The sequence below is a fragment of the Netta rufina genome (assembly GCF_964035555.1).
Source record: "Netta rufina genome assembly, chromosome: 3".
NCBI classification, from domain to species: Eukaryota; Metazoa; Chordata; class Aves; order Anseriformes; family Anatidae; genus Netta; species Netta rufina.
The window spans coordinates 40,774,521-40,799,631 of NC_140125.1; the positions used below are offsets into that span (position 1 = coordinate 40,774,521).

At 39.5% G+C, this 25,111-nt stretch overlaps 1 protein-coding gene across 2 annotated transcripts in view; it reads left to right on the forward strand.

The window, feature by feature from the left end:
- The window catches only part of THADA (THADA armadillo repeat containing), a 161,304-nt gene that overhangs the window by 67,034 nt on the left and 69,159 nt on the right, over window positions 1–25,111 (forward strand). For both annotated transcript variants that reach the window (XM_084285393.1, XM_084285394.1), the window contains exon 29: window positions 3,383–3,551. In XM_084285393.1, coding sequence (XP_084141519.1) covers window positions 3,383–3,551 — 169 coding nt within the window. The remainder of the gene's footprint in view (window positions 1–3,382; window positions 3,552–25,111) is intronic.

The following is a 25,111-nucleotide window of genomic DNA, read 5'->3' on the forward strand; positions in this document are numbered from 1 at the left end:
GCTATGTGGAAAAAACAGTGTTTGTTTTGACATTCTTCTGTCAAACTTCTTACATGATTGAGGAATGAAGCCAAGTGCCTCCAGAACATGGGAGAAGCACACACACATCGAGTGCCTTCAGGGTATCCAGAAGTTCAGGGATAGGTGACCAATGGTGGCCTGCCATGATATCTGGCATGTGCGTGTGAAAAGGCGTGTTCTTAAATCTTATCTGTGGTGTTTGTTGGTTATCTGTGGTGTTTGTTGGGGTATGAAACAAAACAGCTTTCTTTGAGTATTAGAAGGGAAATGGGAAAAGAAACAGCAGAAGTAGGAACCTTGCTCAGGTTTGAGAAGCTGTTTGTCAGTATGAAATGTCTTCCTTGTGTGCCCATAGGTGTTCATGTGAAGCATATACTTTGTTGTTCTTAAGCTTTGTGACGCTCTTGTTCCTTCCTAGGAGTGCTCTTGGAGGCTTTCCATGAATTTTTTAAGTTAAGTGTCTGTACTGCAACCAGTGTAGCCAGGAACGGCGTGAGAAGTTGGGGTTTGCGTTGGGGTGCAGCAGGTGCAGAGCACGACGGCAGGCTGGTGGCTGGGCAGCCCTTCAGGCAAGCAGAAGCTGCGGGTTTGCATTTTCCTCAGGCTCAGAAAGTTGCAGAACCGGGACTGCTGCGTCCTGGGCCAGCTCTCCACCTGCTGGGCACCGGGGGTTTGCCCAGGGGAGGGAGGAGGAGGAGGAGGAGGAAGAGGAGGAGGACACTGCCTCCTGACTGAGGATCCTCAAAGTGCAAAGCAGAACCTGATCTGAGGGCCCCAGTTTGGCTTCTTTGTGGGGTCGAGGTGGGGGAGCACTCACCTGCTGAAGTTATTTTTTAGAGAACAGCAGTTTGGGGCATGAAGAAAAGTGAATATTAGACTTGTCTGTAGTTTTGCCTTAAGCTTTTGCCTGACATACATTCAGTATGAATGCTGAGGTGGCAGTCTCCAACCATTCCCTCTTGTGAAGCTGGAATTTGGGGAGCTTTACTCTTAATTTTAACCTTCAGTTTTACCCTTAATGGGAAATTATTTCCTTTATAGTGAATATATAGCAGTCACTTCTATGTCTGTACTAAGTTTGATAAAATAACAATCTGGAGTAAAATTTAATATGTAAAATAGTGTATGTCCGTACATGTATAATGTCTGTGGTAAATATTTTTATTTTTTTTTTCAAGAAAGCCAAGTTTAAATCAGGTTATTTAGAAGTTGTTCTCAACTCTCATTTTTTACCAGTAAGAAAAAAATACCACACAGCTCCATTCTAATTTGTTGCATTGTGTTCAAGGACAAACCTCCCTCTGAATCACGCTGTTTTGGAAAGCACCCTTGCACAAGTTAGAGGAAAGCCTGGCATTTTCCCCATTTTCCACTGTTCATTCTGAAGGGATGTCAGATTCCTTGGGAAAAAATAATTTGTGAAAGGTCACAAACAAAATAAAGAACATTCTTGAGTATACAGTTACAGCTAATTGAGAGCTGGACACACAGTGCAACAACAACGTCGCTCGTGTTTGGAAAGAGCATCTGTATGCGGGGAGGGCTGGGTTGAGGAACCGTGGTGTGGCACAAATAAAGGAATGGTTGGAGACAAATCACTTCTCAGGTTTACTTTCAACATACAGTAGAATTAAAATGTTTTTGTTTAAAAAGACTGAATTTGTTTTTGCTGAGGGCTAAGCTGGCTTCTTGCATCATGTCAATACAGGATTAAAGCTTTTCCATATGGAAGAGCCTCCGGTTGTGACTGCTCCGCTTCCACATCCTGTTGTGAAGAGCCTACTCCTTGCTTTTCCTTTTCAAAGATGATCTTCCTAAAAATCTTCCCTAAGGGAAAAGATGGGGAGGTAGAGGATAGAATACGCTGCCATACCATGAGGGTAAAATTTCCGACACAGAGTGTAGTTTAGGGTAGCATATAGCTCCATACTTCCTTACCGCAATATTTGTGTGTTTCAGGCGCATTGTGGCCTACCAGAACTAAATTGTCAGAACTGTTAGGCTATTACACTAGGTCTATTTAGTGTCTTCTGTTCAAAACCCTTATTAATTCAGTTGCTGGCTCAAGATGGAAACTGTTTTCTGTATTTCTTTGAAGTGAGCTAAAGCAAGCAGCTACTTGGGGTATTGACTTAAATTTGCTAGAGGTATTTGAAACTTTAGAATGTCTTTTAATCTAATTTAATTTTTTAAATAAGTAAATACTTTTAAATAAGTAAGCGTGACCCTGCAGGCATTGTTTGAGAGCCCTGAAAAGTGGTTTTCCTATCCTGGCAGAGGGCATGATTTTGTCAGCTGAAAATACGTAAGAAGCAATTCAGGAAAAAATGGGGAGGGTCGGAGGAAGGAAGGACATCTCTCTGGCTCATCATACGCAGTATCAAAACGCAACTTCTGCCACAGTGCATTGTACATCATATAAGCTATTTGGACATTGATTTCAAGCCCTGTGATAACTTTCTTGGTTGTCTGGGAGTTCTGGGAGTGAGTGGCTGAGCTGTGCTGAGCTGTAGCTGTGTTACAAAAGCTGACACGTGCACCAATTACCAGCTTTGAAAGCCTAACCCTAACTGACTTCCAGTTTGTAAAAGATTTCACTTCAACTCAGTGTACATGCTACTGAAGTAGTGTACAGCTGATAAAATATTACTGTAACTGCATAGCTGAATAGTTAATGATATGTATATTTACTACCTCTACAGCTAGTAAAAAAGTTAATAGCGTAAGATAAAAAGTCCTTTTCGGTCTGTGTCTTATGTGCAGTTTTGAGTCTTATCAGTTCATTCTGAATAAATAAAAATTATTTATTTTTGAGATAGTCATTACACGTAATAAAAAAGGTTTTCTTATGTGTCTGTTACTTGTAAACCTGTTTCCTGTCTTTAAATGTATTTTAAGAGTCAGTGGGAGATAGGGCCTAAAATTCCTGTAGACACTGTGTTGTTCTGAGGGGAACATCTGATTCAGAACGCGGAGTGTACTTCATTGAAATCAAACTCAGGATATGTTAGAACTGTTGTTTAATAAGTAAAATAAACAAATAAAATGTAATGGCACCATGCTCATACCTGCTTCGTGGCATAAGTGTATCTGTCTGTCTGTCTATTTATTTATGAATTTATCTAAACACAAACTTATGAAGGCAAAAAGCTTTCAACACGGCTCTAGTATGGCTTCTGTTTCTGGGCAAATAGTCTTTCACTCCTGAGAAGAAGGACTACATTTGATTTGTGATGAGTGTGTCATTAGGTTGTCCTTTGTTTTATCCTGTAAAAAATCAAACCTAATCCAAACATTCAAGTTTTTAGCCACAGCATTGGATTGCATCTGGATGACAAAAACTATGTATTTCTTTTTCTAGGTGTGGGCATTCTCCTGTGTACCGTTCCCGTGAGATGTCAGGTCGGGCCCTTGTTCCATTTGTTATGGTCAATGAAGTGCCGCACACAGTAACGTCACTGCTGAGGGGGCTTCCAGACTCTACCAGTCCTTGCATACGACAGAATAATATTCATGGAACGCTTCTGCAAGTATGTTTTTATGGTGTCTTTTGTTGGTTTTCTTGGTTGTACTTTACAGTCAGATAAAATGCAGTGAGCTGTGCTGAGTGTTGACATGTTGTTAAACTACATATAAAGACTGCTTTTGAGTCGATTCTCTCAGATGATAAATATGGGATGCAAATTTCAACAGTCATTAGAAGACTGCAAGTTGTAAATATCAACATTTACATTTCATATAATGTTTCATCTCCGGAGATTAAAGTGCTTTGAGAGCAAATATCTTTATCTAAACATATCTAGAGAGATCCGTGTGACTCACCCAGAATCACAGAGCAAATCTGCGGCAGAGTAGAACTCTGAGCACCAGTAATATTGTAGATGTAGAGACTTGCTGCTTACCTACATATTTATGTTCTTCTTGATTTGCCATTCCTGCTACATCACGGGCTTCACGTCAGTTTGCTGTGCAAGACATGATAAGTTTTATATTGTATTCTTCTGAAAACATTCTGGAGAACAGCTCGCTATCAGTTGGGAATCAGAAATTTCTTCATTCCTCATACATCATTCCTTTGGTTTATGGCAGTCGGTTCAGCGTGTTTGATTTTTAAGCTATCATGGTAATAAGTTACCAATTTTTATTGCCTGTTTTTCACAAGCAACCCTCCAACAAAGGCATATTGTATATGTTCGGCTCTGTTAGTCTGCCTCTGTTAGTTGGCAATCTGTCTTGGAACACATTCCCATTGTAAAGTGTGTGGTGTTGTGTGTCTGTGTATGTGTTTGCGGGATATTATTTTTTATGTATCTCTTCCAGCTTATTATTTCCCTTTCAAATCATGACCTTACGGGAAACCCACGATAAGGAAATGAGTAAAGTCTCTCTAGAGCTGTTATTGCCAACTTTACCTGTACCTCTCCACACTGATTATCAGCTTGTTTCTAATATATATTAACTGACAATAATTATTTGGAAATCTGATAATTCCTTCAGTGTTTTTAGAAGTTGGTGTCACTTTGCTTGTCCAAAAAGGAATGTTGGTAATTTTGGAAAATTGGCATCTTCTGAAAGATGCCAACTAGCTGGATTGGGATCAGAGGAGTTCATCCAATTTAACTGGGTTTTGGCAGATGATGGGTAAGAGAGAAGGTCGTCCCAGTTTGTGGTTGAGTCTGCCCTGCTGCAGATGTCGGTCCGGCAGCTGTGTAGGACAGAGGGGATTACCATCATCAAACTACCTGTATCCCTACCAGTGTGCCACAAAACTGGAGTCCTTCATGAAGTGTTAGGAGGTGGAAACATTTTGTCAATCTTCAAAAGGATTATAACCTTCATAACAAGGGTATGCACTGGCTGTAACGTATAAAGCCACTGCTGCCTTTTTAGTGACCTTGTAGAAAAGTAATAGTGGGGGGTTGGTTCTGAAACTGCCCAAAGGATGGTGTGCTTTTTAAGTCAGTGTTGCTGACAAGATCTTATGCATAAGTCTAGGAGGTTTTCATTTCCATCTGTGTGAACCAAGAGGTGTTTTTATTCTCAGGTCTTTTACTGTGATCTCTGGGTCAGTTTGGGCAGTCACTAGGATCTAGTACTGAATTGCTACTGTGCTGGGGGAAGACTGGTGCTGTCAGAGTACCACATTCTTCAAAAAAAATGTCGGTGCCATAGAAATCCAGCGATGTTTGGTCTCTTGTGTGTCTTGGGCTTTGCTTTTATGATTCATGTTATCAAGGTTGTGCAAAGTGTTCATTTAATACTTAATCAGATGTAGTGTATGACTGAAATGCTAAAATAACTGTTGATAGTTAAAAATAACAAATATTCAGAAGAAATACTGAAGGGTGATGGATTTACAAAAAGGGAGGCACCGTTCTTTGATGTTGTACCTGTAAAATACTAGTGCCACGTAGTTCCCCCCATAGTGCGCACCTACTGTAAATAGGAGGGCAAAGAGCAAAGTGCTGTGACTTTCAGGGGTTTTGGATGGGTGGTTTCAGTTTCCTTTTTATCATTGTAAGAAGGGACTCACAAGGCTTATTGAATGGAAGGTTGTTACCAGACTATTTATTAAAGCATTAAGACAGGGATCTGACAGTGTTCAAGACTGCACTGCATTTCCAAGGCACAGTAGAGAATTTATATTCCTCTTTGAAATGAAAATCCCTATGAAAAAGAGTACAATGCTCGATAAAATTTAGATTTTTTTTTTCCAGCAATACAAGGCCAATGTCTTATGAAAATAGAATTCAGTTAATTTAATTTCATTTCTTCAGTCACATTAGTCAGAAGCTGACTGTGTTCACTGCCTGATTTTTATTTCAGTGGTCATATGCTGTCAAATCTTGAGCAGGAAAATTGGAATTGTTCAGACTTAAAACTTAGATGGCAGTGCCAAATGTAATAAATTTTGAAGGTAAATTACAGTTATGTTTCAGGGTAATGTAATTGCTTCATCTGTTGCAAGCCAAATGTTCATTTATAGACAGATCATTCAAAAAAAGTTCAGACTGCAGTGCTTGTCCAAACACGGGCTGGTTTTCAAAACGCTGAGATTGACAGGGACTATTTGGGACAGTAAGTACAAATGTGCTGTGTTTCACTTCAGCCTGCTACATCAAGTGAAAACATGGCTTTTGGTCCCTAGTGTGATAATCTTGACTCAATTTATGTATGAATATAAATGTGCATGAGGATAATTGTTTACTTGTTTTTTGCCTTGCTGCCTTCTCTTAGGATCCCGAACTCGATCATCTCCTCACTGCAGCCAAGCTGCTTTCAACCTTCATGTCCCCAGTGAGCTATGCCTTGTTTGTGAGCAGGAAGTCCAGCTCCTTTTTTTTTTTTTTTTTTTTTTTTTTTTTTTTTTTTTGTCAGAAGGTTCATTGGTGCTCTCCAGGAATCTTCTGGGTTGCTTATGCTGTGCTGTGTTGGTCATCCAGCAGATACCAAGGTTGGTGAAGCCCCCTCTGAGGACTGGGGCCTGCAAACTTGAGGCTACTTGTAGCTGTCTGTAGAAGGCCTCATCCCTGTGTTTGGTCCTGCTCAGGTGGCCTAGAGCAGGCACACATTGCAGTGTCACCTGTGCTGCCATCTGTTCTTGAACCCTTACCCTTAAGCCATCCCACCATGTCTCTGTGATCCCAGCAAGACCACAGTCCTGCAAATTGCATGCAGACATCTCAATGCCTGGGATTCGTTAACCTACCCCTTCGGTGCTTTAAAGCAGAAAAAAGTTACAGGATGCCTGAGCATGGTTTGTCAGGAAAACAATGCAGCACCTTTAATTCATCCAATTGCAGTTTATTTATAATGATTAAAAAACTCCCAAGTGCATGAGCTGTCAGATTGGTTTGCCAAAGAAAGCAGATGTTAGACTTTTGCTTTTGTTTTTATCTTGTAAGAATCAGGTAACATGATTGATGCTGGGTTTCAAAGGCTCTGCTATGTATGTAGACCTAGAATCTAATTGTTACAAGTACAGGAGAAAGCAGCAGGGAGACTGAGGCTTTCGGTCACAGTTCTGCAGTCACTAGTTTTCAGAAATCAGCTCACATTTGTGTGTTCAAAAATCTGTACCTACCCTTACACTATCTTCATATCAAGAATAATTCATTGGTCTGCTGCAATTAATCACGGAGCAGATGTAATTACTGTTAAGGTTTCTGTCTTTCTCACATGAAAGAATCTGCACATCAGCTGGGTTGTCATCTTGTGTGTTGGTAGTTTGATCTTCCTCACATTCACTTTGGCAAGCCTACAGTGATGCATTTTTTGAACACAGATCAGATAAATGAAGGTTATTAAAAGAAGCAGTGCCTCTTCTTTTAAGTTCCCTGTGCATTGTTTTGCCCATTTCTGAAACGTGCTAACCTGCTTCCTAGCGGGCTTGTGTTGATTTATACCTAAACATTGGCAGTGCCTGGCTTCAGGCTGCTCTCCAGAACGGTACCACAATTTTTGCTTCCTCCATCACTGTCCAATTCACTATGCGATCCCTGCCTTTTGGAGTGCATTTTGCATTCCCTTTGGCATCGTTGGGCACAGATTAGGAGAAAGGTGGATTCAGTGACTTCTATCTCATCATTTGCTGCTTGTATAGGAAGAGAGAGAACTACATGAGTTTGTAGAAATGTGCATGCTGCCTCCATTTGCTGTCAGGAGATGGATTGAACTGTCCAAGATACAGCTTCTCATAGAAGTTCACTGTGGGTTGTGCGGTTGCACATATGAGGAACAATTTCTGTCTGGAAGCTCCTTTGGTTTTGAAGATTATTTACATTTTTGTTGGTACTTTGCATGCACAATCAAACAACTGCATATAATAAAAATTCTCTGGCCGATCTTGTCTTTGCAGATGGATCCTTCTTGTTGTGACTGCAGCTTAGTCACAGAAATTCTGCCTGGTCCCTGGGAAGGTTTCTCTCCATTTCCCCTATCTTCTCATCTGAGGTCTAGCTGGTAGCTTCTGTTCTTTCTGGTCTTTGCAGTCTTCCCACTTGCTGTTATCACTTCGACTGATTTATCCCGAAATTTGTTCTCTGAGCATATGCCACTGTTTACATCACTAAAGAAGAACAGTCTCCCCTCCTATTTGGCGGTGCTCACGACCTGCTCTTAAAAATATATATATATAAAAAAATAGAGATCTGCTAAGTGAAAGATGAAAAATGATTTGTTTTGATGCAGGGTTAGAACTTTAAAAAGACAGAAGTGGAATATCACTCGATGATGGTTCCAGTGTCATCAGCCAGTAGTCAGTTACTCTTCACAAATTGTTACTCTTAATGTTAAAATTTTCTCCACACACCCACAAAACTCTGTTAAAACTGAAACTCTGTTTCAGTTGGCTAAATCAATATTACAGCATGAGATGAGGCCGGTTCAAAGAAGAATGTTTTGTTTGTTGTTTTGTTTTTATTTTTACTAGCTCAGACAGTTCTCTTCGGCATGTGAATGCGAAGTCCTGTGCAAAGAATGTTGGTTTGAGTTTTTTGAATGTTCTTTTGTTTGTTTTGCTTTTGAAGCCAGTAGCACTGCTGCATCTTTCACGCATTTAAAGAACACTGAGTCACATCACCTTAGCTGCATGGGACGAAAGATAAACCTAGTAAGATATGAAGGGCTTAATAACTCTTTACCATTAATGTTAATCGAAGATTAAATTTTCCACCGACTTTAAGTGGGACAAGAAATTAATAGTTGAATAGTTCTTCAGGGAATGTCAACATCCCATGGAATTAGATTCATCTTTCTGAAAGTATCATACAGTAAAAGAATCTAGAAACTTCTTATAAAAATGAAAAACCACGATTGCATGACAGATTTTTCTGCCAGCTATGCAGGGCTTTCATAAATCCGATCTTCTGGTTTAGTTTTTGCGGAGTTATTGATGATTATTATGTATGATGGTGGAACTTTAAATTCAAAAATTTAAAAATCAGCGTCGTGGGTATGATGTTTAAATAATAATGGAGAGATGGAAGAGGTGACTGGAAGATGGAAGAAGTGATTGAAAGGGTGGTCGATGACTTCACTAAAGCAGCAAGAAAAGCGGAACAAGAATCCAAGTTGAGAATACTCATCCTGGGTCACGCAGATACTTGTCAGAGTCAGTGTGGTGCTTCCACCAAGGGCTGATAGCACACGCCTAGGAAAAAGAGTAAGAGAAACGTGTGCTGCCCTAGCTTAAAGCACTCTTGAGCCAGAGGTGTAGGGATGTGATTTTGAACATCAAAAGGAAGTACATCATTGTGCTGATGAAAAGAAGCAATTTATGATGAAAACATCAATATATTAGGTAGTTTCATTATCCAGAATACTTGTATCAAGACAGATTATTGTCGATGAAAGTAAAGCCGACCTAATGAATGTGAATGCCTTTTTACCTCCTGTGAGAGAAGGAGGATTTTTAGCTTAAGCTGCTACAAAGGAAGGTCAAGCTGCAGGTATCTGAGATTACTATCAGTCCTGTATTTTATGAGTTTAATACTTGGACACTTACTCGGGAATAAAGGCCTTTTAAATAAATACGAGCATTTGAAAATAAAGCAGAGAGGAATGATGCCTGGAGAAGATCTAGCAAGCAATCGCAGGAGCTTTATTGCAGGACTGAATAGGTAATAAAACCCTACAGACTCCAGTGGCTAGGGTGTGTGATTATGATAACAGGAGACAAATTAGGCAAACATATTTTGAAAGTCATTCTTGGATGTTGGTTTTTGTGGCTGAGTGAAAGAGAGAGGTATACCACTGGTTACCTTGGCCCAAAATCCTTGATGTGAATTACCAGCAGGGGTGTCAGTGACCGTATTCTTTTGTGTTTTGTTTTGAAGACAAAGGATCGCCAGGGTCTGAGGGAATGAATGGGGAAGTAGCATATTGTTTATTTGGCTTTATTCAGTAGCGCAGAAACATCGACTATGGTGAATTACTTTTTATTTGTCTTGGCAGCAACGTTTGAAGTATAGCAGTTCAACATTAGCTTATAAAAACTCAGTGTAGTAAACAAATGGTACATTATCTACAGATCAAAGAAATAAACCTGCTATAATTAAATGTTGTCCAGTGAAACTTCCTTCCAGCTGTTTCTTTTCGGAGCTCAGTTTTTAGTGTTCAAGATAAGCCTTACTTTCAAGATTAGTACAAAGAGAAAAAGAAATACTGATGTCAAGTTGAAAACACATTCACTTACATAGCTGGCAGCAATAGAGCAGTTGTCTCATTTCTTCGTGTTGTAGATTTGTATTAACTCTTATCCAGAGGGGTACACGGCTGTGAGCGTTTGAGAACAAGATTTGTGTTTCTATCTGATATTACATGAATGCAACGGAAACACGTCTAGGTTTCAAGAATGGGAGCAGACAGCTTCTTCGAGGAGATCACTGATGAGATTTTGTCAGAAGTTTTCTTACAGCTGCTTTTTAATGAACTTTTGTGGTACCACTAAGTGGCTAGACAGATCTGCTCGTTGGACGTGACTTTGAAGGTGCTTTAGCTGTAATTAGTAATGCTCCCAAGTGCTGTGTCTCTGACTCCTAAGAGATATCATTAGTTTTTAAAAGAACATGGATTCATGCAATTCTTACAACTCTCTGTTAGTTGTTTTTATTCTGTTTCTGTATGGCTTTTGATTTCCTTCCCACAGCAACTATTTGCGGAGATGCAAAAATGTTGAAAACTTCAACAGAACTTTAAAAAATAAAAATAAAAAATTGTGCTTTTAGTATAGAGTAAGTAGTATGCATCAGATAGGAAAAACAAGGTGGCTACTGCTGTTTCTTATTGAGAAGTAAACATAGTAAGGGCTCCTTCGGGTTGTGCTGGCCATAGTATGAAAGCTGCCCCCTCTGCAAAGTCAGACTTGACTCCCTCTCTCCCACAGCCTCCGGTTTGATGCCTGCTACCCTGGGCAGTTGCTGTGGCAGTGGTGTGGCCACCCTTGCCCAGTGCACTGCTCCCACTCCTTACTGAAGGAAAGCTCCCCCGAGGCGTGCTCCTCGTGTTGCTCGCAGGCGCAGTGCAGAGGCTGTGGGGTGGATGTCTGTGCGGCTGCTTGATGTACACACAGCGGGCCCTTCAGTTACAGCCACAGAGCATCACGAGCCTTCGGGTTAGGTCTTGGGTAAGAGCAGGGGCTGAAATGTGAAGTACTGATGTGGCTCCGTAGAATCGCTTTTATTAGGTGTTAGGATTAAATTTAAGGAAAGAGAAATCCTCCTATAGGTGCAGTTTTACAGTGGATAGATTATTTTCTCTTTAGGTTTCTCCTGAGAGATGTTAGAAAAGAATACTGTTGGCACGGTTTCCTCCTTACTACTGCTTCAGGCACGGGATGGTTAACTTGATTTAGACCTCCCAGAACAGCAGTTGAACTCTTGTGAAATCTAATTTTTCTTATAAGTGTTCAATTCTGTGCTGAAGTACATATTTCTCACACCTGTTTTGTATTACGAATCTTTAAGTATCCCTCATGATTAGTCAGGAAAGCAATACTATCACTCTTCCACAGACAGAGGATGTTTTTACAGTTGGGAAGGGAAAAGTTGAAACTTGTAAAGTGTACTGAAGATATAATATTCTCCTAGGTGGTGCAGTGGATTAATTTAGTACTACACGGAGTTCATTTTTCATCTCCTAAAACATGTTTTTAGTCCCACCCGCGTAGGATATTTTTCTCCTCCTTTTGATCTAGAAACCATGTCTTTAAAACTTTCAGAGCCAAAAGAAAGATAATCCTGGATATGCTTCCTGGATATACTTTTACAAATACCCATCCATGATAAGTTCTGACTGCTTGAGGACGTATAAAAAATATTTATGAACAGCAAGGGCTTTTTTATATACTATGTGCTGTGTTTCCAGAAGATCAGGCTACAGTAAGAAATTGTGGGAAAGGGCCTCGCTTGGTTTCTGGAAGCCTTCATAGGCTGTTTCAAAGCAGAAGATGCCCTCCGAGGAAGAATAAAGTTGAGAAAATGACATTTTAAAAGATGGCTGGATGGGAGAAGTGAGTGAGGAGGTACAAGGGCTTTTAAGTGGGCAGTTACTCGGTAGAGAATCACCTGGACTGAAGGCCAGGATGCAGAACCTCAAATTATGGAACAAAAAAGTTGGAGAGAAAGAAGAGGAGAAACTTGGAAATCTTAAAAAAATGTAACAAAGTAAACACAAAACCAGATTAACAGACTTTCAAAGATCTGAAAATCTATTTCATGGTGTTTGTGAGTCTAATTACAAGCTTTTCAGTTGAGAAAGGCCACTTTGTCTTTCTTCAAGTTTAAAGCATGCTGCTCGTACTTTTTATTTCTGTTTGTGTCCCAGGCACTTCTTGTGGTAGTGTTTTTTTACCATTGTTTCTCTTGTTTGTATGAAGTATTGTAGAATAACTCCTTTTGGAAGTAGTTGTTATGGCGCTAGACTTTACTAGGAACAGTTTTCACATGGCTGTTTCACTTAAAAGTGGTTTATTCACTTAGACGCTGAATCTGAACTGACAACGTACTCTGGATGTTGGCTTTATTTTGCTGATGTTGTTTATCCATGGGCTGAAGAGAAGAATGGGAAATGGATATCCAGGCTGAGAAAGGATTGTGCAGAAATCTCCCTGGCATAAAGAAACAGCATGGGACAAAGTTTGTGTGGGGCAGGATGAACAAGAAGCTGTGTTATACTTGTATCTGGTGGGGTTTGAGGGGAGGCAGTTCTTATTGTAAGGGTCTATCTGTGTGTTTTGGGTTTAGGTCAGGGGCTGTTCGGGGAACAATGCTCTATTGAAAGAAAATTTGTTTTCCACTCTCTAGTACAACATGCTCCCAGTTTGGGGACGTTGCTGCCAAACCCACCCAAAAGTACTGTGGATTCTGAGTTGGATCATCAGAAACACAGCTTCCAGAGGGACTGCGGGCAGCACTTAGACTTGAAGTCCCCTGCAAAGCGTTTTTTAGGCCCTTGAAACAGCCTAGGTGTGGTCTGACAGCAGAAAAGGGCACGGGGAGTGCCAAGAGGGTGATAGGGATGCTTCTAAATTTATTACCTGTCAAGGACCCTCCTTTGGCCTGCTCCTTCCCTCACAGAGCATTCCAGTCATCTCTGGATCATCGGAGCTGCCTTGTGTTTGGGAGTGTGGAAACCTCCCACAGGGCTTCAAGCAGGCAAAGAATGACTGAAGCCTCTGAAGGCCCGATAAACAGGTGCTTCTCTTCTGTCCTCCCTCATTCCTTCGCAGCCTTGCACCTACCTTATCTTGCCCTGTTTCCCCTGGCACTCCCATCTCCCTCCTCCTCCCTCCTGCCAGCTCTTGTTTCAGGTGCTTACTTTTCCCTGTCTCTGTTCTGTACCACGTCCTCTTAAAGAGTAGCTGCTGGCCTGATAAATTGTTGCTTATTTCGGCAGGGTTATTATTCTGCTGGCAGAGATGTCTGTCTGTCTGTATACTCAGTTGTATTCAAAAGTGTGTAATTTAGATTCAGTGCATCCTCATGTCTGTGATGAATGTCTGAAGTGTTTTTGGCAGGAGGTCCTTCTAGTTGTTGTAGTTCATTCAGGCCTGTGGTGAATTTTTGGTTGTTATTGTGTTTGGGTTTTTGTTTGTTTGTTTTTGTGGGAAAATAAGCAATGGTTATTAAATTTAGTCCTAAATACACACAGTTATTTCCATAGATGCAGAAAAGTCTTTGTCAAAAGTGGGTGTTGGGAAAGCTGTTTCTACTTGGAAATCACCATTGTCCTTTTTTGATGGAAATGCACCAACAGTAAGATTAGAATGTTTATTTTATTACTAGGGATCAATTAAGAATCCAGCTCTTAAATATTTATGACCTAAATTAAAGATAGTGAGTGTTTACAGATCATGTTGAGTTTAACTTCAATACATTTAAAACTAATTAGCACCTTCCTTTCCTTTCCACAGTGTAAATGCATGCATTTGTTTAGCTTTATAGTATTAAGTTGCTATTCTTCAGGGAAAAAAAAAATAGTTTAAGGTAGGAAAAGTCAACTCACAACTTATTCCATTCCCTACAAAACACTCTTCAAGCAAACAAAACGCCTGTTATGTGCTCATGTTTGTAAGTTCCAAGAAATCATTCCCTTATTCTTCTCTGGTTTTCTGTCTTGTCGCAGTGGTAAATCAGACACAATTGGCAATTACAGCCAGAAACTGTAAAGAGACTAATAATTACTTCTTTCAAAGAAAATATAAATGTAAGTATTCTTGAGTGTGTTTGACTTGTTTCTTTTCCTTCTATTTTTTTGAAGTAAAATGTGTCATTCAGTGCCATAAGAAGTTCCAGCTAGAACCTTCACTCTTTGAAGCAGAGGCATTTGAACCCTAATTGACTCAAGATACAAATAAGAAAATGTAAATCGTACTGTCTGCATCTTAAGTGAAACACTCTGCATTCTTCATGTTTTTAGTTCCTGTTAATGCAAGAGTAATTAATAAGATCAGGGGAACGTGTGTGTGCCATGGTGATGCTGCTATTGTCACATCTCATGAATACCACCCACTCCCCTCAAAAAGCCTCAGAAAGATGTAGAGATGCACATCTGAAAGACTTCACATGTATATGTCGTTGCCAAATAGTTGTTGTTATTTCCAGATGTACCATCTAATGAACATATGCAGTGTTTGCGTATCCTGTGTTGCAGCATAAAACCACAGCCCATAGATAGTTTCAGAAGGACAGGACTTTGTGTAATTACCTTTGGGTAGACTTCACAGGAGAATGGTTGATGAGGCAGAATTTCAAACTTCAGTGATGGTAATAGTTAGAGTTCTATTAAAATAGAGACCTTGAGAAGAAGGGAGTGAGAAGCCCCAAGTGCCTCCAGCGATAGAAATGATTTTTCGTTGGTGTTTTGAGTCAATCATTTACACCTCTGAATTATCATATGATGTGCAATTATTTGAAAATTAATCAAATTAATGTAGATTCTGGAGGTCTTAAGAAATGATGATATAATGCTCTTACAGCCGTAGGTATTTCTCCTGGAGCATTCTAGTCACAGCATCAGGTGGATTGTGCTGTCAAAAATGAAAGAAAGAGATTATAAAAACCAAAATGATCACTTTATGTTTAACTAGTTTTAAAATAAAATATGGAATCTTGGCACTTGCTGATTACTGGGGAGGAAAAACGTAGTCTTAGTAAATTCATACAGCGCTAAAAGCATAATACTGTTTTTCCTGAAAGCAGAGGAACTGTTGGTAGCAGAAGTATTAAGGATGGAAATGCAACTGCAAATAATGTAACCATAGAGAGTTGTTTCACGTTCTTCCTTTTTTGTTTTCTTAAAAGCCATAATGCGTTCTCAGGTAGGTAAAAAATAAATAAATGAATAAATAAATAAAGTTGACCTTTCAGACGACTACAGTGAATGTGGAGTGCCCTCTGACAGAAGATTTAATAGTCCTAATGACATATACAGCTGTTTTCAGTATTTTACACTGTAGTGCTTGTGAACAATTTAACAAGAAGTTCATTTTATGTTAACTTTAATTTGTGAACTTCGATGATCACATGGTCTAAACAAATTTTTTTATCCTAAGTATTTCCAAACTGAAGTTGTGGATGCTGTTAAAGTTATGTTCAGCTCACAAATTGTCAAAGCAGTAAATTCTTAGCTTTGTTGTTGTCTCAGAGTGTAATAGGCTGTGATATTAACAGATCTCAGAAGAAGAAGAGGTGTTTATAACCACCTCAGCCTCTGACACTTTTTTTTCCATTAACTGACGAGTGCAGTTTTGCTGATGTTTTTCCATCGGCCTTTTCCTTTTAGAGGAATGTGTTTTCCATCTAAGTATTATCTTTTAGTTCAGCAGTATTTGTAAGGATTGCATAGGGCAACAGTCAGTATATGAGTGAGGTTTATAATGGCTTTATCTACATGGGTGATCCTCGTGGTTTTTAAGAAACAACTTTGCTGTACAGAATTACAGTACCACTGTCAGCCAAGAGAACCCTTGAAACAATTGTGGTATTGCAGTTGTACAACATAAAACACTTTGATGGTGTCCCCAAATGATGGATGATAACATTCAATGAAGTGTCATGGGCAGGAAAAAAGTTCATGGCTATAAATTCTTAGTTTGGGGTAATTTTCTTAAGTTAGTGTGATTTTGCAGGGACAAAAGGAAAAAATGGGCTATTTTGAGCTGTAAATGCTAGTAGTATGTTTTGTACAGTGACTGAGAAGTAGGTGGTAAATTTGAGGAATTTTAAGTTCTTTTCTATTACTTTGTAACACAAAACATTCATGTGCACTATTGTTACTGCACACAATGTTAGCTGTAGGGATTCTCTTCACACGTCTTTGTAATGAGAACTGTGTCATCAATTAGTGCTTTTATTTGACCTTTTAACGCGTTTAACAAAAAGTTCTTACTCTATTGTTATCTTTAACTTAGAAGAGAGCACTTCTCTTTAACATTAAGTACATAAATAAAAACCTGAGCTCCTTTTTGTAGCTGGTTTATCATTTTTTTAGTGTATTGTAAGGCCAAAAATACTAATGAAGTGCATAGAAGCATAATAATTGTAGGAGGCAGGGGAGAATGGAGCTTGGTTTCAAATAATTTTCCCTTATTTTTCCAAGTGCTCTTAACTTGTTGAATTGTGTGGAATTTCAGTAAACTCCTAGGCTACTTTTGTGGATTCAGTAACTTCTGACAGTCGTCTCGTTGCTTCATTTTGTTGTTCTCTTCTCCAAGCTGAAATAATTTTGCGGCTCGAGTATATTTGAAGCACTCACACTTCATATAGCTGTATGTGCTTTTCTCTACTTTTTCTTTAGTTTGTAGATTTTACTGCTTCTAAAAAAAACCCGCTCTGTTACGTGGTGATCCTTAGAGTAATTCAGTATAAACCATCAATCCCCAGCAACATCTGATGATGAGCAAGATCTTGGACATGTTGTGGTCAGGATTTAGGGCAGGACAGGGCACAGCACAGACACCTCTAGGGTTCTGAAAGGTTACAAGGCAGTGGTAATGGATGTATTTACACATAAGATTCATGTGATGAAAAGCCATTCTATTTTGCACCTTTTTGCAGCTTTAATTATGGTTTGTCATAGGTTATGAACAAAGTACCAGGACCATGCCAGGGAGGGTAGTGGTGGCTTCAGCTTTCACTCATTTGCTATTTTCTTTTCTGCCAAATTTAAACTGCAAAGTGACTTCAAGCTGCAAGCTCTCACTGAAATAGAGGTGGAAAACAGAAAATATTTCATCTGCCAACTAAAAAGATTTATTTCAGTTGCTTCTGTTGCAGTTGCAGCCACTGGTAAAATATGAAAGTGACGGGATACTGTCTGTGGAGTGGTAGGTGGAGACCAACACAGGCAAGACCAAATTGATACTGACTGCAAAAAGGAAAAATGCTGAAGAGCTGCTGGAGATACTCTGAGTGCCTTCTGTTTGGCTTGTGTGTGTTCCTTAGCTGTAAGTAAAAGGAGTGAGTATCGTGGTCATTCCTTGCATCACTGATGCAGAATGGCTTTCAGCTGCCTTGAGCAAATCTGGCTTGTAGTGAAATGGGCGCGTTGTCCAGGTGTTGCTCTCAGTGCCAGTTTTGAGGCTGTATGTTGGAAGATTTCAGCAAGCTTGTCATCTGTAAACAGCTTGTGCACAGCAGCCCACATCCAGCTGCTCATCGCTAACCCTCTGGTGGGCGTTGCAGCTGCCACAGATCAGCCAGACGCGATCTTCTCTAGGCCATTTCAGTGAAAAGGAGCAAGATTGGCTCCATTTCAATAGCAGGCCTCTGCTAACCTAACTCTTACAACTGGATGGAGTTGAAAGCGTGCTTTCATGTGAAGCCTGGCTAGGTCTGAATTTGTCAAACTGTGGCAGGATGTAGTTGATGAAGAAATGGCAGGCATGGTAACGTTTGCTGTTGACACCATCGTGCTCAGAAAATAACCTCTACGCAGTTCAACATGAGAAGTACAACTTCAAAAACTGTTCGTAGATCTATTATTAGAGTCAGACAGCTGTACTCCTCTGGGATGGTGAAGTCAAAGCATGTGCAAGTGTTGGAGAAAGCAGTCTTGAATGAGGAAATGCGCTGGAAGAACTCGCTTTTCAAAAAAATAATTTTGTCATAAATACTGTTCCTGTTCTCTTTTGTCAAAAAAGGTGTCTTACCAATTGCACGAGAGCTGAAGAGGCAAGGGGAAAGATAAGGAACAGATAGATCTTCCTGAACAGCTTCTAGCATCTCTAAAGAGCAAAGCCCCAGCAAATTCCATCGTCTTGCTCCAGAACTTGTATGTGCTGCTGCATTTGCAGAGACTGTGTTTGTGTGCTGTGGTGCTCCTGATAGTAAAGCAAAGTGCACCAGCTTACCACATTTAAAAAAAATGTTAGATAGCTTTGAGTTTGGCACTTGCTGTGATAGAGTAGGATGCTTGTTCGTCAGGGGAAAGAAAAAAAAAAAAAAAAAAAAAAACCACGACAAGGCTTTATGGATAATTAAAATCAGGAGGAATATTTGAGCTGTTTGGGGGAGATATAATCAGCTGGCTAGCTAGATTAAAGTTCGGGAACAAAAGAGAAATATATTGCAGGTAGAATTTTAATTGTTCAAAGCATAAATGCAAAATTCATTAAGGCCGTTTTGTGATTATGCAGTTAGCCCTTTCCTTGCCCGTAAGTTTACCTTGGCTAGGGCACTTGCAGTTAAATGGCACTGTGAAAATTACTGGAAAACATTAACATTAACTTGTTATTGTAAGCTGACATCATGCTGAGCCTGATGGGAAGTAGAATTTATAAATAGCTTGTCCATATGTGTAAGGCAAAAATCTGCTGAGTTTCAGCAGTACCATGATTCATGTATTTGCTGGAGTTGAAGTTTCATCGTAAGTTATCTGTGTTCCTGTGGACTTGGTTTTATAGTTTCAAAAGGTTCATCACATCATACCCATGTAAATCTTACGGAAGATCAGTGGTCCAGAACTTAGGGACAGTGAGGAAATACTGTCTTTACATTCTCTGTGTGCTTTTGGTGGTGCATTCTACAAATATTCAAATTGGCACATATGTAACCTTCCCACTCTTCTCCCTGGAGAGCAAAATGCTTTTATAAAAAAAATATACTTAAAGGATTTCCTAGTCACTTTGTTCCCTAGGTCAATTCTCATACACATGCCTACTGTCTGTGAATTTGAACTTAAAAGATCTGAGTTAAATCTGCCTCTGGGATGCATCCCTTCTAGATTTTAAATAAACCACTTGATCTCTTTCCTTGTCTGCAAGGCTCTCTTCTATATTCATCCTTTTGGAATATGAATTTTTGGGGACAATTACTGAAATTGAGACACAGTGTACTATTACGGAAATGAAATCTTTATTTCTTCTCTATTCATCCAAAAGAAGTACAAGGGCAATGTCTTGAGGAGGCCAGTCCTCTCACCTCTCAGGTGATGTACCCCCTTGGAGGTGCCTGTATCGACTACTGCCTTGTACTACACTGAGATTAAAAAAATAGGAGGGCTTTTGGACTGAGGATTGTCCTTCCCCACTCTTATGCTACAGCTTAGTGGGATCTTCTTACAGGAATTACTTTCTGGATGTTACTGTATTAAATAATTAAAAAAAAAAAAAAAAAAGTTTGCATGACATTTCCCTTGTCAGTGTTGCATGCTGTTGTCCTACAGATACTGGCTTTGTAAAGCCGAACGACTCATTATTGCTGTTTACAGTTTGAATTCCTTTTGACTTACGCACAAGTTAAGCACACACATTGTCTATGTTGTCTCGATAGAAAGCTACTTTTTATTCCATGTTTCAGTTGCATGTGCTTTTTTGTAGGGATCATTTTGGCAGAGGAAAATTCTTACGGGTTCTACGTGCATTTAGCTATGTTACTCTGCTGTGGAGCTGTTACAGGTATTTTCAGAATATTTTTCCTGATACTATGAATACAGTTTGCTAGAGGTAATGCACTATGTGATTTATTTTATTTTATTTTATTTTCTTCAGCAGTCTTGTAAGAAGTGATCATGAATACATAGACCATTGGTTCAGGAAGAGACTCCTTGGCTATACCCATGTACTAATTTAAAAGTGCCCAGGGCTGTCATTTACTATTGAATCTGAGATGATGTGGCATCACCTATGGCACATATTATTAGACTTCTGGCTTTCTGGAGTGGGCACCTCAACAATGCAGCCTGCTGGGAATGATCCCTGGCCTGCTGTCACTCCCTCTGCATGGCTGGGAGGTGTTTCAGGAGAGTGCCAGGCTCCTCTGTGGCATCCGGAGAGTTGGCATTTGAGTTCAAGGTCTGGGCACTGATGCTGCTGTTTGATGTACCTGCACAGATGTCAGCTCTAGTGGTGTAATGGCCACCTGCAACTAACCATGTGAGAATTTTCTTTACAGGAGGGACGCCTTTCCCTATTACTGACACTTGGAGAGGTACAGCAATTCCTGCAATGGCAGAATAATCTTACACTATGGTCAGCAGGCTTTTAACTACTGCTTTAGAGAATAAGCAAAGAGTACAATTGGTGATAGAGTTCCTCAAATGTAAATGGAGCCATTAGCAGTGACAGTATGCCTATAAATATGCAGAAATGGAAATACAGGTTGATCCCTCATACATGGAGGTACATAGAACAACAGGTTATGACTGACTCGGTGTATTAATGGCGAAAAGCTTTGGGAAGTTGTTAATATGGCTTAGAAAAGCACCACCTTTTTCATGGCTATAGCTACCTGTGCTTGGACATTTAATGTCACAGATTATTCATCAGGTTTTAAAAATATTGAATGTTTTTCTTTTGTTTGAAAGCAAAAGACTCTTTTCTCTAAGTTTAAAATCACTAGCTGGGAGAAGAAAATTGTTTTCTGAAGCTGTGAGTAAGTTGTAATGTAAAGTCAGAAATAAAAGCATCAAATCTATATGGCTTAGTTCTAATTATTTTCTCAGCTTGTGTGCTAATGCAGGCATTCCTGAGACATAAGATCAACTCTCCTGAAAGCTGCATGGCTACAGGGTCAAGTAGCAGTGTGCTTTTGTGCACTCATTATAAACAGTTCTTACTGACCGTGTCTATTATGCGTCGGCTTTTCAGTGTCAGTATATCCTTAAATATTCTTCCAAATTGTAAGTATCTCTTGGTAAACAAAGGTGTGTACCTTGTTTTTTTTATTTGCATTTTGTCTCCTTCATGTGGACATTTGCAGGATAGCTTGTCATGAGGACATCCTATGGAAAAGAATTGTTAGAAGTTGTTTCAGACTTTTACCCTCCCATGCCTCCAAAAAAAACAACTCACAAAAATTATGAAGGAGGGGGAAAGCTTGATATCCTTGCAAGTAGCTGAATTAGGGCCATGATGGGTGGGTTTTGATGATGGCAAGCTATATAGACTTGTAAGAGGGGAGTTTATTATATCCTTCCTATTGTGGTTTTTTGTTTTAGTTTTTGGATCAAAAATCCAGGCTTGGCACAATCTTTAACTACTTCCAACATATAATCTTGTGTGTTAATTTCTTTAGACTTCTAGGTTTTGGTTACATGCTTTTGGGAAGATAATAGGTATGTTTGTAGAGAGTGGGAATACCACACGGTACCTTCTTTCATCCCTGCTCAAGCTGGCTGGTTAGGAGGATGTGTGTGTGACACTCTTACTCATCAGTCAGGTTTGATTTTTCATAATGCTGCCTACCAATTGGGATTTTCTGTTTTCTCATTCATCAGCCAATCTGTAGGTCTTTTGCTTAGGCCTCTCTGCCCACTGCATGTACCTTTAGTTATAAGTTGAATGATTTGGGAGGACGGATTGATCTGCTTGAGGGCAGGAAAACTCTGAAGAGGGATCTGGATGGGCCGTGTCCAATTGTATGGCGTTCAACAAGACTGAGTGCCAGGTGCCACTCCTGGGGAACACCATACAATGTACAGGGTGGGAGAAGACTGGCAGGAAATCTGCCTGGCAGAAGGGGACCTGGGGTGGTGTTTTAGGTTAGGTATCAGGAAGAAAGTCTTCTCAGAAGGGGTGGTTGGCATTGGAAGGGGCTGCCCGGGGGACTCGCCATCCCTGGGAGTGCTGAGGAGATGCGGGGATGTGGTGCACAGGGGCAGGTTTAGAGGTGGACTCAGCAGTGTTAGGTGATGGTTGGACTTGATGATCTTAAGGGTCTTTTCCAGCCTAAATGATTCTGAAGTATCTTACATCCAATAGTAATAAATAGGTAAGTCAAAAGTACTAAGAATTGTAAAGAGAGACCTGACACCTGTTACCAGGTTTCTGTGCGAACAGGCTAACTGGGTGCTTCTCAGAGGAAATGCAGCTAGGATGTTCAAGTTAAAAATGTTAGTAAATAGGACATAAGCTGGCTACAATCTCGTTATTGTTCTGTTTTGTCCTAATACAGTGTTTAAGTTAAACACGTGGATTTTAAGCTAGGACTCAGTTTCATCCTCCTTTGACTAAAATAAGTTTTTGTTTGGGTTTTTCTTCCAAATATAATGGTATTGTAAGAACTTTGATTGTGAAATTTCATATTTGTTGGCTTGTTTTAGTCAGAAGACTTGAGTTATGGCACGCTAGTTATTTCATTAGTTATGGCACATTCATAATTTTCAGTTTATTAAACAGGTGTGTTATGCTTGCTCAGTTACATGGAGTTAACTAGTATTGTATTTTTATTCATTTCTTCACACCCTTTCATACCTTACTTTACAACTTCTTAATTCAATCTAAACATGCTTTCCTACGTTTTAATTAAAACAATGTGATTCTTTTTTAAACCTGCTTGATGAATTTTGATGGACATATGTGGAGGAAGGATTTACAAGCCCTACTTTCTCATGAATAATAAACCCAAACTGTAATTAGATGATGAAACATGCTGACAAAACAAAGCTGAAATTATGGAAAAATCGAACTGTGAACCAGCTGTTGCTTTAATGTGGCAAAAAAAGGATAGTTTTCAGAAAAAATATTTGCAAGGGGAAATACTGCAATTTCAGATTGAGTTTATTAATTTGTACAAAGACAAATTTGAGGAAGCAAGTCATATTCATGTGTAGTAATGATATGTGACAATCACGTAACTTATATTTTGCAGAAATAATAATCTGATTTGTCAGTTATGAAATTAGCAGAATGAAATTAAAGACTTCAAAGAAAAGAGGTGGTAGGAACAAAGGGATAATGCTTATAATTGGTATATGTAAATGATGCAGGACTGAGAGCAAGGTAAGTTAGTAGTAGCTTTTGAAACACTACATTTATGTGAATATTGCAAGAGAACTGATAAATGTTTGAAACTCCTTTTAAATAAATTGTCATTTAAATGTGGAAAGAAGTTGAGAATATTTACAGCTGGTGTGACAGGTTTAATCATCTGCTATTGGAGCACGAGGCGTAGGGGGTGCCACCAGCGCTGTCTGGTGCAGCGCGTTCATGTGGGTGGGCTCCCCAAAGCCCCGGCCACCTCACGTGCAGGATCCAGCCGTACATTTAGGCTGACCTGTCGGTGATCTGTGCACACATGACACAAGACTTGCTTCTCATGCGTATATCCAGGGCATGTGTGATTGCTTGGTGTACGTGCCGTATTTTTCTGCCGCTTCTCAGACTGATTTTTTGGCAGCAGCAGCAGCGTGTATCTTAGGGATATGGTTTGGTGGGGACTGTTAGGTCAGAGGTTGGACTCGATGATCTTGAGGTCTCTTCCAACCTAGAAATTCTGTGATTCTGTGTTCTGATGGCTCAAGGATGGTCGTTACCACACAGCTACTGTTCAGATTTGAGTCCATTCCTCAGGAATGCAGAAAAATCGGTTCATTTAGCCTCACCACTGTTACCTAGGCATTCCTAAAAATCATTGATCTGGCCCTACTTTTATGCTATTATCCTGCAACTTGTGTAGCTGCTTTTGTTCCTGAGAGTAGGGTACAATTCAAGGACTGTGTTCATGCCATACTTGCTGCTGATAAAATATTACATTTATTTTGTATAATTTATTTTATTTTATTATTTTTTTTCGGAGTAGGAATACACCAGAAGGTAACCAGATAGCTATAAACTTTCAAATCTGTATTTATAGAAGTATCTTGTTGGAAAACTGCAGAGGTAGTTGAGGTTTATAGTCCCGTTATAATTATCACACTGTTTTTTTGCACTTCTTATCTTTAAAAAATAATAAATAAAAGGATGTAGGGGTTGTTTTTCACTGGAGACATGATTATTGTAACTTTGAACTTCTTATCATCCTAACAAAAATGCCTTCACCTGTCACAGCAGCTTGCCAGATTTTATCTGCGTGGTCTTATTAAAAATGAAAGAATGGGTCTTGTTTTCAGAATACCGAGATAACTTGGCAGTTGTATTTATCATACAATGAGAATAAAATTTTATCCACCTTTAAATAACAAAAAAAACGGGGGGATAAAAGAGCTTGTTTGAGGTTTTCTCACTAGCCTGTTAATACTCAGACTTTTGATGGAGCAATTCCAAAATACCACATTTGGCTTAGTGCAATAATCTCTTTACTGCTGCCATTTTGCAAACACTTTTGTTTTTTTCCCTCTTTCTATGTTGCTTCAACCTCCACAGCTTGGTGAGTGGAATATGCTTGCGAGCTTCATGTTTGCACGGTGTTTTATTTCAGCTGGTGAAACATCTGTATTTTTTATGTATTTAAAAAAAAAAATAGGGAGGTAAATGATCTATGCAGAGAATGTATAAGGTGATGTCAGTTTGCTTTTTTTCAAGAAGCCCTGAGATGAACACTGAGAGCATTGTTTCAGTCTTGCAGTTAGGAATGTGAGTATTTGTACTGTGTACTTAATTTCATACTAACATAGCTGAGGGCATGCATGCAGAAGTTTTTATTGCTTCAGGTCAGCTTAAGGGGAGAAACGTTTAACTCTGCTACTTCACTGAGAAGTGTGCAATTATATAATCTTCAAAGTGTTTTTGGAAAATCTGATTATATAAAAAGGGTACTTTGTGCAGCTACATGTTGGAGGCTGTGTTTTCTTTTGAGTATGAACGTGTGTGCTTGCACACAAAGTATCGCTAATCACTATTTCACATCTGAAGTTAAAAGTTTATTGTAAA